The sequence below is a fragment of the Euleptes europaea genome, chromosome 6, assembly GCF_029931775.1.
Source record: "Euleptes europaea isolate rEulEur1 chromosome 6, rEulEur1.hap1, whole genome shotgun sequence".
NCBI lineage: Eukaryota > Metazoa > Chordata > Lepidosauria > Squamata > Sphaerodactylidae > Euleptes > Euleptes europaea.
In genome coordinates this window covers 79,600,600-79,613,897 of record NC_079317.1, presented here as the reverse complement: position 1 = coordinate 79,613,897, position 13,298 = coordinate 79,600,600, and the positions used below count along the sequence as shown (strand labels likewise).

General features: G+C 39.3%; 1 protein-coding gene across 1 annotated transcript in view; it reads right to left on the bottom strand.

Moving 5' to 3' along the window:
• KIAA1549L (KIAA1549 like) overlaps positions 1 to 13,298 on the bottom strand; it is a 154,471-nt gene that overhangs the window by 86,222 nt on the left and 54,951 nt on the right. The window contains exons 3-7 of the mRNA XM_056851136.1: positions 12,367 to 12,966; positions 10,086 to 10,198; positions 5,615 to 5,834; positions 4,370 to 4,503; positions 246 to 408 (exon numbers count right to left, since the gene is read on the bottom strand). Of these exons, the coding sequence (XP_056707114.1) occupies positions 246 to 408; positions 4,370 to 4,503; positions 5,615 to 5,834; positions 10,086 to 10,198; positions 12,367 to 12,966 (1,230 nt within the window). The remainder of the gene's footprint in view (positions 1 to 245; positions 409 to 4,369; positions 4,504 to 5,614; positions 5,835 to 10,085; positions 10,199 to 12,366; positions 12,967 to 13,298) is intronic.

The following is a 13,298-nucleotide window of genomic DNA, read 5'->3' as shown; positions in this document are numbered from 1 at the left end:
TCCCAGATACATTATAAAATATGGATTTTATCCAGGCCAGAATCTTTTTTAAGAAAAGGCAGCTGGCTGAATAGATGGATGAAGGAAATGCTTCTTATGTGAGAGAAACAGTGGAAGAAGGGAAGAATTCTAGTGCCCAGGTAACAAGGAGAAGGTTCTCTAATACACACCCCTGCACACCACACACCCCAGGAACTAGCAAACTCTGAAAGAATACCAAGAATTCCACTCTCTTGAAGGCTTACCTTCAGCAATGGTGAGAGGTGGGTAGGTAAGATAGAATCCCACCAGTTCAGCTGAAAGATGATTAAGCAGATAGCTTGATACAGTGCCATTTAGGATTGTGCTTTCATTTCTTACCACATAAAACAGAGTGACAGCCTGAGAAACATTAGATGTGTACAGAATCTGAAACAACATAAAAGTGAAGAAACAGTGGATGGCTTCATTTAGAATTATTCATTTTCTGCATATATTATTTCACTTGCTCAAAAGACAATAAAGAAAATGTTAATCATGCTGTCATTGAAAAACACACATGCTTGTGGGTATTATAAGACCTTGTTTAGAACATCCTGCTTGTGTGTGTGTGTGTGTGTGAAGTGCTGTCAAGTCGCTTATGACTCATGGCCACTCTATGGATCAATGTCATCCAAAATGGCCTATCGTTAACAGCCTTGCTCAGGTCTTGCAAACTGAGGGCCATGGCTTTCTTCATATAGCCAATCCATCTCATGTTGGGTCTTCTTCTTTTCCTGCTGCCTTCAACTTTTCCTAGAATTATTGTATTTTCCAGTGAGTCTTGTCTTCTCATTGTGACCAAAGTATGATAGCCTCAGTTTCATCATTTTAGCTTCTAGGGACAGTTCAAGCTTGATTTTCTCTAGAACCCACTTATTTGTCTTTTTGGCAGTCTATGGTATCCGTAACACTCTCCTCCAACACCACATTTCAAAGGAATTTACTTTCTTCCTGTCAGCTTTCTTCATTGTCCAATTTTCACACCCATATGTGGTAACAGGGAATACTATGGCATGAATTAACTTAATCTTGGTTGCCAATGATACATATTTAAACCTACAAATCTTTTCTAGCTCCTTCATGGCTGCCCTTCCCAATCTCAATCTCCTTCTGATTTCTTGGTTGCAGTCTGCCTTTTGGTTGAGGAGGGAACGAAGGAATAGAAAGTCTTGAACAATTTCAGTTTCCTCATTGCCAACCTTAATGCTGAGTAACAGGAGGAAAAGAATATTCCTACCTCAAGAACAGGAAGAACTCATCCTCAGACATCTTTAATTTCAGAAACTTGCAGATGCTGTTTCAGCACAAAATCCACACAGTCCAGACTTATGGGGTGTTCCATTCCACACTGGGTTCAACCAGTCTACATGGCTGCAGGGGTAGGCATAGGACACGTTGCCATATACCATGATTACTATAGGAATGTACTGGAAAAAGGAGACTTCCTCATTCTTGGACTTTGCACTCCAAACCAGGAGCACAAAAAGACCTTCCCTAGATCAGCATTCTTGATACATCTGCATTGCTTATAGCTTCACCTGTTCTCAAAGCAGCATGCCATAGAGCTCAAAAAGATGCAGAAAAGGCACCCAAACTGATCAGTGGATTAGAGAACTTTCCTACAAGGAAAGATTAGAGTGTTTGGACCTTTTTAATTCAAAAGAAAGATACCTGAAAGATGGGGGATATAACAGAGGGTTGTATGATTTTTCATGGTGCTAGGAAGCTGGATAGAGATTTCCTCTCCTATAATACTAAAACTCTGGGTCTACCTACCTTTGAAGCTGATGGACAGTCTATTCAGGAAAGACAAAAGGAAGCACTTGTTCACATAAGTAACTTATTGTGTTTACTACCACAAGATATAATAATGGCCCCTGGCTTAGCTGGGTTTCAAGGTGAACTAAACAAATTAATGGAGCATAGGTCTATCAAAGACTATTTAGTCTTTATGGCTAGCTGAAACATATAAGTTCTGAGGAAATTTCCCTACAAGTACTAGTTGATGGAGGTAGCAGCAGGGAACAGCTATTGGTTTCATAAACTGCTTGTATGGGGAGCATCATGTTGGCCAGCGTAGAAAATACTGGATGGGATGGACCTGCGGTCTGATCCAGCATGGTTCTTATGTTCTTAAGGAGGCCCACTTTTTAAATCACATTGTCACCTGCTTCTTCTCATCTTAACACCATGTTCTACATCTGTGTAAGGCTGGTATTTGGAACGTATGAAGGTATCCATCATTATACTGGGATTTCTATTACTGTACTAGGTTTGTCTTCCTTTTAATATGAGAACCGAGCATTCAGCACACTATGGTCCCACCTGCTTTTATGGCTGTTTCCCATTAACAAGGTTTGTGAGTAGAGATGAGAAGGAAATGGAAGAGGGAAAGAGCAGAGAGGTTTTAAAAAAAAACAGTACAGGACATTCCATGCACAGGTGAGTCACAAAATATCATAGAGGGGATTTCCATCAACACAAGTTTCTGAAGTGCGGTAAGTTGAAGTGGGGAAGTGTGCCTGTCTTCAAGCTAGTGCCACTTTCAACAAGGCAATACCATGCCCACACAGATTCCCAGACACTTACAGAGCAGATTATACAGGTCAAATGCACGTGCATTCAGGTTGCACTGACCTGCAGCAAATACCTAGGGCAGTCAAGGCCTCCATCTTTTATTATGTCCATAGGAAAAGCAAAAGAGCAATGATTACTCTTCTCCATGATTGTTACCATTATTTTTAAAAGTGCCTAAAATATATCAGACACTACACATAAATACAAATACACAAGTCCTTGCCCGTGGCCTTTCAAACTATATATTACTAGGAAACAAAATAGATTGAGTGGACAATTGTGAAATCTACTGTGATGCAAAGAAGTCATTACTCCATTCCACCCCTTGCTGAAATAGTATAGATATCCACCACCACCTCTTATTTCCATGTGTCAGTATTTGAAAACAATTTATTCTCAACCTTCTCCCCAAGCCTTTTTGTGCTCAACCAAGTATATATAGCAGGCACACTCCATATCTGTCCTACCAAGACAAACAGCCTGCCAGCCTGTAATGAGCTCTTTACCCCTTACTCTTTAGCTGTAAGAAAAGCCAATTATGTGAAGATGTTAGTTGATCAAAATTCCATTCCAGTAGCTGAAGTAGGTTACATAGGCCTCAAGTATTGGACTCCTACAGTCTGTCTGTCAAGTAGAATGTCAAGTACACCTTCAGAGAAGGACAAAGAGAGGGCGCTCATACTTGATGGCCCATCTCAAGAAGGCTTCTCACAAATATGACACTTCTGGTACACACTGCCCAGGAGACTACCCAGATCCACTCTCTGTATCTGTTCCATACACCAAGTTCTGCACGTGACCCCAAAAGTGCTGAGCACAAAATCCATTTGATCCTAAGGAAGAATAGTTTGTTTTTCTTTTTGGAGGGAACATGCGTATATAGCCCACTTCATGATTGGAACCACCACTTCTTTCCCACAGAACCTTTAAAAGAAGGAAAACTTGCTCAGCTCACACTACTTAAAATATAGGAAAGATTCGAGAATGACAGTTGTGATGATAGAAACAAGCAGCTTCCCCTGTTCTCTGTCACTCACACAATCTGACCACTGAGATTCTTATGGGGAAACAGGGCCACAAAGAGAGTTTCGTCATAATTTCCAAAAAATTACTGGACCATGTACTTGGAGTGCCAGTGTATAAAACTGAAAATCTTGGGTAATTTCCTGTAACTACACTATATATTTAAGTAGACAGCAGCCACGGATGTGCTGATGCAGACCAGACATTTTTGACAAAGAGTAACATTTACTATTTTCTTTATCCTAATTTCTATTAAGTATAATTGCCAAATCTAGAGGTAGGTATGTTCATTTGGGAGCAAGCTTCCACACCCCTGCCATATTAGGAATCACATCTAAATATGCTTAAACTTGGTTAGGGGGCAATATATTTCTTGATTTTTTTTAATTGCTGTGCTGTTCAGCCTTTAGAATTTGCTTTTGAATATTAAACTCAGTAAGCAAACTCTACCATCTTTTACTTAATTTGTTTATAGAATCAATGTTTTTGTGTGTGTGACACATATAGTTAAAAATAGAGTTATGCGGATGATACATTTCAGTGTTTTCTGTGCAGTGACTGGAATTCCATAATTGGGGGCTATCACAAAAAAGGCCATGATACCGTGGTTTTCCCCCCACCTTATCATAAGAATCACGGACTTATGTTAACAAACAACAAATACAGTACATTTCATATTAGCCAACACCACTGTTAATGCAAGGCCTGCAAAGAATTAGCGAGTAGCTGATACAGTTAAGACTTTTACCTGAACAGTTAACTTGTTGCTGGTGTTCAAGACTTTTCTTTCAGCATCCAGAAATGCTTTTTGCAGCCTTTGTTCCATGGTCTGAACAAATCTGCATGACTGTATGTTGTCTGACTGACTCACAAACTGTAGCTCTGGTTGAAGAATAGACAATGTGTTTGGTGATTTTTTTAAATAACAATTTTCCTTTACTAACAATCAACACACTAAACCGATCAACATATAACTGATCAATATATAATAATATGTAACTGATAATCCAATAGAACATTTGTTGTTTAATAGGTGCTTATGAATAATACAAAACCATTCAAAACAACAAGAATAATATTTTTATTCCCTTTTAGGTCAAGGTTTAAGTAAAATTATCTGTGAGATTATGCAGAAAACCTAATGGGATTGCTTTAAATGCAACTGAGTATCTTGTACAAAGATTTTCATATACAAAGGACCTTCCCCATCTATAAAGGTAATCACACTTTTTTATGAAGTATGTAGACTTGTCATGTACATACGTCTTTCAATGAACACCATAAAGCACAGACAGTACCCAATAAATACAAGGCACACACTTACATACAAGGGGGATGCAATTGGACACAACCACACATTTACAGATAGATATAAGACTCCCCTTCACACTTTACGGCAGTTGCCCTGGAAATAGGAAATTCCTTCTCATAAAAAGAGAGGGAGGACATATATATACTGGGAGGACTGTGGCCTTTAAGTCACCCTTTGCTTCAACAAACATAATAAACTGCTGTAATTCCAGCACTGCTTTGGGTCAGGAATTCATATCCCTCTGAATTAATGCACTTAAATTATTGGTGGCATGTCTTCATAACCTCTACTCGGTATTTCTCAGTAGCTACTATTTAATCATTTTACCTGCATGTTTTGGACTATAACATTGGACATGCTTAGCTAGGAATATATTCTTCTCAAGCCCTATTGAAATGAATAAGAGGAACAGAAAAGCACAGAAACAGAAGCTTCTGATGAATCCGCTTCATGACAGGGAATAGAAAATAACCTTCAGAGCTAAATATTATTTTATCGGTACTGGACCCGTACAATATTTCCCCTGATCATCAGGGCACTATGAAGTGATTTAAAAAGAAACCAAGTTGCTTTTTAAAATCACTTTGTAGTTTAATCTCAATTTCTTATCACCAGAATTAATGGCCAAGGAGACAATAAGGTAAAGTCATATCTCTTCACAAAAGCTTAACTGTTACTTGCCTGTTTTTAGCTGGAAGTGGTAGGCTGGTAGTGATTCCCATGGCAAGGCTAATACAGCAACAGAATGAAGATTTGGCATGTGTTGTTTAATATCCGAAGTGGCATTACTAACTCCATAAGCAATTAGCATTTCAATAACGACAGCAGGTATAAAAACCAGTGTCTCCTGAGTTACATAGTAACCAACTGTCACATTGTTTGATTGTTCCAGGATTTCAACCTGGAAAAAAAATCCATGGAAAACAGCATTCATCTGAATTTCTTACACCATCTTGCTCAAGATTAAAAACATTTAACTCAAAGCATTTTAATATTCTGTGAAAAGAAGCCCATGCATGAACAATAACTGGCTATGTCACTCAGTGCAACACAGGTATATAAAACTTCACTCCTGCAAGTCCTGATCCACAAAGCAAGCAAATTCATCAGGTGTTCCACTGATCCCCCAGGCCATCAATATTTATTAAACTATTTCAGGCCAACATTTTCCTGGCAATAAAATTTTGAGCAATTTTCTTAGAAAATTAATGTACTTATTAAAAGAATGGTTAAACAACAATCACGAAATCAAAAGAACCCACTGTTATTTGGCTGCCTACAACAACCAAATTCTGTTCCCATCTGTCACAGCTCACCTGGATGTTGGCTCACAACCAGCCCCATCCAGAGCTTTGTGTTCATCTGTCTTGTGTCATATCACTAAGCAGCTTAAAATCCCTCCAAACCTTTCTTAAAACTAGCCATAAGACATGGATGATATTGACAGTGTCCTGGATTTTAGGTTGTTTCTAAGCTGTTAATTATTTGCTGCATTTAGTGCATGTTATATCAGCTGTTGTGTCCTAGAAGACAAACACCTGCTCCTACCATATAAATAAAAGCCAGTTCGTTGGTTCCATCTCTTAGGCCATTTCTGTACAGGTTATCTGCCCCAAGTTCAATGCTTTTGGGAAGTGTATTTTTACCCTGCTTCCTCACAGCATCGTGGTTTGTTCGTGTACCTCTGCAGGTTTCCCTGGCTTTTCTCCGATCTTTCCCAAACCTGCTTTGCTCTGAAGTTCTGGGAAAGAGTACAGTAATGTTTGATGGCTGCTGTGTGGATGGGAAAATTCAGATTTTTAAAAAATGGCACTATAATATTGTTATATTGACAGACTGTTGTAACAATAGGTGTAGCAGATTCTCTGAATTCTCAGCTTTCATTTAAAAAGTAACTCTCTAGCTCCATCTTTTGAGGAGATATAATGAAAGGGCTATATCTTCACAACGAAAGGCACTAGAGGCTTACTCTTTTATGAAAGATTCAGAGACCCTGCTATACTTATAGTTACAATGGTATATTGATATTACGATATTCCAGTGTTGATTTTTTTTTTAATTGCAAAAGCCCTGGTAGCCCAGAAGAGGGTGACGGCCACCTCTGAGGCACTGGGGCATGGAAACCTGTCATGTTGAAGCCCTATTGCTGCTGTGCTTTATCTGCAGCTGTACCAGAAATGGGGGAAACCACAAAATCCCATTCTGCTGTGGAAGCCACCTTAGTCTCACTCCAGCTTCCTTCCAGGATAGTTCAATCTATTTCCTGTTGGAAAGCATACAAAACTTCATTCACATCACCCCCATATACACAAAATACACTGCAGCAGCTCTGCACATTTATCCAAGCCACTGCTTCTGAAACACAACTAAGGGACAGGAAAGGGGAGGGATTTCTAGGCCAAGACCCACTTCTCCCATGTTGAAACAATATGTTGGTTTTGATGATGGCCATTTTACTCCAACCAAGGCATTTCATAGAAAGAAGGTATCCTTTCTCCAGAACAACTCAGCCTTCATGACTCCTAAGCAGGGTTTCCAGGTCTCCCTTCGCCACCAGCGGGAGTTTTTGGGGCAGAGCCTGAAGAGGGCGGGGTTTGGGGAGGGGAGAGACTTCAATGCCATAGAGTCCAATTGCCAAAGCGGCCATTTTCTCCAGATGAGCTGATCTTTATCAGCTGTAGATCAGTTGGAATAGCAGGAGATCTCCAGCTACTACCTGGAGGTTGGCAACCCTACTCCTAAGGGACTCACTGACCTTGGAAAAATAAGACTGCCATGAACAGAGCAACAATTATAAAATAATCCTAAAGTCAACTGCTCAAGCATACCACATGAACATATGAAGCTAGCTTATACTGAACTAGTATTATCTACTTAACTAGAGATGCTACGGACTGAACCTGGGGCATTCTACTTACAAAGCAGATGCACTTCCACTGAGCCACAGCCCCTCCCCAGAGGAAGAAATACAACAAGTCAGGCACAGCTATTGTTCTCATTGTAACCAGGGATTTCCCTCTCTCTCTCCTTTAATAACCAAGACCTCTCTCTTTTAACCCCAATTCCACAATCATGACAGTTGACCAGTGTTTCCCTATACGTTACTGGTTGTTATGTTGTGAAAGTTTAAATATTTTGGGAATGTTCACTCCACTAGTGCTCTATAACATCACCGGATCTTGAATAAAGTTACTCAAGTGCTAGCATTTCACATGTGAGTGTGATTGTGCACTTAGTAAACAGTATTTTTACCACCCAAGAAATAAACATTTATTGTTTTCTTCCACAATTTTCTTTCACATCTATAGTACAAACCTATATGCTTGCTACAGAACTGAATTCAGAATCTCCTTAACTTTTCCAAGAGCTGTCAATGCCTGCAGCCTCTAGGGATCTGTTTTATCAGTATTCCAGATAATCCTTAGTTCCATGAAGTTAAAATGGAGAGTGTTTCAAGTGCTTCTTTAATTCTGCCCGCTCCCACCTCATTGTTTTTCACCAAGGTTGTTTTCTTGCAGCACAGATTTTTAATCTTTAGAGATACTAACATGTCAGACAGACAAGAGGATGTCTGAACAGCAATGAAAGCTCTTTTACTGGACTATCTAGAGTATTTGATCCATACTAAGCTTTTTTTTTAAGCTGAGTTTAGAACAAAGATGTTCTCAGTTCCCTAAATTTAGATATTTCAGGGGGCTGCTATCATTAGACATCTCACATTAACATACATGAAGTTGCCTCATACTGGATCAGACCATCGGTCCATGAAGGTCCGTATTGTATACTTGGACTGGCAATGGCTCTACAGGGTCTCAGGTAGACGTCTTTCAGACCACCCACTGCCTGATCCATTTTATTGGAGATACCAGGGATTGAACTTGAGGCTTTCTACATGAAAATCAGATGGTCTACCACTGAGCCATGACCCCCCCCCAAAGTATCTCCTAAAAGGGGGCTAGCAAGCATGCCTAAATAAGAGGCCATGCCCATTTGAATCATTGCTACATTTTCTATTGAAAAGTACAGCATTTTCCAATGAGACAGACTGTCATCTCTACAAAACACCCAGATTTTTCAGTTTCAGCAAACTCAAGAGTTCCCACCCTAGACTGCCTGCAAATCACAAAAATAATTTTGTTTTTAAAAAATGGGAATATAAATTTAACAATGGCAAGGAAGTTCATATCAAAAGTAATTTTTCTTCCTGGTTCATGGAAGCAGCATAGCACTATGATCTTCCAAGTGATGTGAACCTGACTGCAAATGACAGATAGAAATACTAAGTGTTCTCATCATAACTCCATATACAGCTTCAGGCTTTCACAAAGCTAGACATCCCATCAGCATTCCAAAGAAACTCAAGCAAAAGCCACAAATTCCTAATCATAAAAAGACAGAGTCCCCTAAGGAAAATAAACCAAAATCTTAGAACTCATACTTTCAGACATTCAGTTAGGGTGACAGTATAAAATATTTCCAGTTAACAATGTCAGTTTTAGTTCTCAAACCATCGAACTGCCACATCTAAGCTGCACTCCTATGCATTCTTATTTAGTAGTACATTCCACTGAACTCAGTGAGGCTTATATTGAGTAAATATTTACAAGACCCTTTGTTCATCCACCAACAGATTTCATTCCAGGATATGGCCTTTAAACACTTAACCACTACAGCTAAAACGACTTGGTTAAAAAATTAATTCTCTACACAATCACAATATATAGTTCTACATGCCTTTTAAATATGCAAAAGCCAAACCTTTACTGGTAGGATGGAAATGCAGAAAAACGAATTATCAACTTTCTCCATTTTAGCCAAAGCAGAAAGAATGATATGGTTGGCTGGCTGTAGAACCAAGTCATCAATATGCAAATTTAATTTTAAACATGCCATTTAAACTAGAGAGACCACACTTAAACAAGAGAGACCAAACTTAAATGGTTCTAAGAACATTCTCAGCTGCCCAGATAGTAAAGATTAAAAGATTCATATGTAATCCTTATTCATACATGCAATGAACCAAATATTTTTACATGTTCACGAATTAAAGCATTTCCAGTGACTCAGAATATTCCATACAGTGCAAAAAAAAAAAATTCTTCTCAGCCTGAGATCTTAATTTGATTATTAAACATAAACCCAGCTTGCTTACTTGAGCATTGACATTTTGGTTGAAAGCTTGTCGCAACGCCTGGGTGAGACCTTTCGTGACATTCTGTTTCAAGGAGTCACTCAGCAGTAGCCTTCTTGTATTCAGAAGTAAAACTGGAACACAAAGTTAGACATCCATTCAGAAGCATCTTCCATTTCATTTGCTTAACATTTATTTTCCAAATCACAGTCACTGTTCATACAGGCCAAGTGAAAAAACTCGTAATGAAGCTACACTCTGCACTGACATTCTCAAGTAGGGAAAAGGCTATTGTAGAGAATTGAAAAATATTAATTTCTAATTTAAAATCCACATAGGTATTCTGAGACATCACCATGCCACCTTTTCAATGAAGGATAGTTTGGAGATAGATTAAGATAGTATACAGGTGATTTATTGACACTTGTGATTTAGAGATACCATCCTAAGAGAATTAGCAAAGGACATTTTCATAAGCAACAAGCATATCAACATATCTTAACATAAAAATAATTTCATATGCATTATTTGTCTCATTGTGCAATGTAATAAAACACAAATCCATTCAGTAAACCTGTGAAGTTAAATGCACGTGGGGAGTAGGGCCACAAAATTTGCTCCTGGCACTTACTATTAGGAAACCCGTTTTTTTTGGTTATTTGATAGACACTCTAGACCTGGGTTTTCCCCAACCTAGTTGAGCCTGTATGTCCTTTTGAAATTTTGAGCAAGGGTAGTGAGCGCCACCACAAAAATGACTTCCATGAGGGAAAGTCCAGTCACTAAATATTGAGAGACTCGAGTCTAAGCCAATGTCAACGGAGGCAGCTACTTCCAAATGGGCTCTCCCTACACATGCAAAATTAAGCTACAGGAGGTGAAGAAAAACTGGGACCAGCCCCTTAAACTGGAGAAAATATTCTCTTTGGTTTTTAGTTTCCAAAGAAAGGGAAAAGGCTTGCTCCCTCCCTGACTAGGAGAGGCTGCCAAGCCCAGAAACATAGGAAGGTGGTGTCTATAATGTAGTTGACTGGGATGAGCTCAACATTTTGCTAATCTGTCAGCTGCTGAAGCTCCCTGGGTTTTTCCTGTTCCATTCAAGACCCTTTTGATTCTATCCCCAAGCCTCAAGAAGCAAATAGGTGCCAGGAAACAAATCAGCAGACAACATGGTACCCCTGGACACTATGTTGAGAATTGCTTCTCTAGATGCATTAGCATTGCCAAGTCTCCTGTGGGAGATCTCTTGGTAACTATGTTTGCTCATAGCACCTGAAGTGCCAGCAAGAGGAAATGGGGGGGGGGCGGGAATGGGGCCCAAGGCAGCATTTCACCAGCATGCTGATACAACTTCATGTAGAAACCAAAAGTAACAAAATTGATGAGCTAGGATTTGTAAAAAGTGTTGCAAATCCTAGAGCATCCCATGACAGCAACTTCTGATTTTCACCGGCTGTGATGTCAGTGTGCTACCATGGTACCAGTCCCTGCCTCCTAATTGCTCCTGGGGGTTGCCAGCTGTGGTCTGACAACCCTAAGATGTGTGTTTCATTTAAAATCCCCTGCTTTGTCTTCTTAATGAAACAAGCTATTGAATAAGCCACTATTTAATTCACCACCATTTACTAGCCATTGACACATATCTAAGATTTTCACATTATGAAAAAATTGCCATGTTTCACACAGTGTTACAGAAACTGACAAGTGTGTCAGCCTAGTCTTCTTTCCTCCTCGTTCCCTGGAATTCACTACATTGTGCAAAGTGTAGGTGACCTTGCACATATTTCTAGCAAGCTACAATATGAAAAGGAAAAACAACAAAACAATGTCCCAAAGAAGACACTCTATATTCACCAGACTTCAGTATAAAGCAATGTCAGGGAATGATAACAATATTCTGACACTAACTATCTGAAATGAGTGATATTAAACATAAGGGATGAAGTGTCAAGTCCGTTCAAGGGTTTATCAAGTACAAAGAAATGTTATATCACTCTTTAGAAAGAACAAAACTGTCATTATTGCACAGTTTGGGAGGTATAATATAGAGCTTCTCTTCCATGGGCAGAAGAACCTTATGCAAGAATAAAAGGTTAGGACCTAAGCCTATGACGATCAACTGTTGTTCAACTTTGCAAACACTAAAACAATATTCGTGAGATGCAGTTATTTAATTTTGTACTATTCAGCTATTGTTTTTAAAAAGCTACATAACCTATTCTGCTTCTACTTCTAAAAGGAATACTTCAGATCAAACTCAATCATTTTGACTCCTCCCCCCCCCCCCGCAATATATTCATACCTGTCTTAACTAGAAGGTTTCTGGAAAGCTGGCATTCCAAAGGAAGAACTGTTGTCACATTAGCAAAAGTTGCAGTTGACGCTGGTGTAGTAACAGCAACAGAAGTTTTTTCAGTGGGTGTAGGGAGAAGTCTAGCTGTTTTCGTTGATGCTGTAATAGATGTCAAAGCTGCTGTAATTGTCAGCGGGTATGCAGTTGACGCTTTAGTGATGTCTGAATTTGTGGGTTTCTTGGTGTCAAGTACTGTTGTTTCAGTATGTCTTGGTGCTTGTGTTGTGGGGGCTGAAACTGTACTAGCTTTTGTAACTGGAAATGAACTAGTGGTGTCCGTGGGTGTTGTAGACATGCCTCTTGATAAAACTGGGAAGGCTGCATGTGTCACTAGTGGGCTTAAAGTTGGTGCCATATTGGTGGCAGTGTAATTTTTTGCTAGTGTTGATATTAACGTGCTTAATGCCATCACAGATGGCGAATTTTCAGTACTCAGTGAGAACAAGGATGAAGTCAGAACTGGTGATGTTGGAGCTGATTTTCCTGTAACTGGTGTTGCTTCTGAAGTTGCTACAGATGGTATTACACCAGGAGACACAGACGGTAACACTGTAATGACAGAATGGGTAAAGTTGGTTTTTGGCAACAAAGGAGAAGTTAGTTGCGTTGGTGATGGATGGAAAGAGGTTATGATGCCTGACTGAAAAGTGTCGGTGGTATGTGTTTGCAATGGACTGGTCTTAGTAGTTTCATTAAGCAATTTAACTGCGTTTAACATGCTTTTCGTAACTTTTGTATACCACCTTCCTGCACTATGTGTTGTTGGTGGCTTAGTCAAGTAATTATTTGTTTCTAAAGCTGTGCTATTCATGAATTGCGTTTGGTTTCCTGAAGCTGTGTGTTCTTCAATGGCTTTTAATTCTGGAGTTGAACTTCGCTGC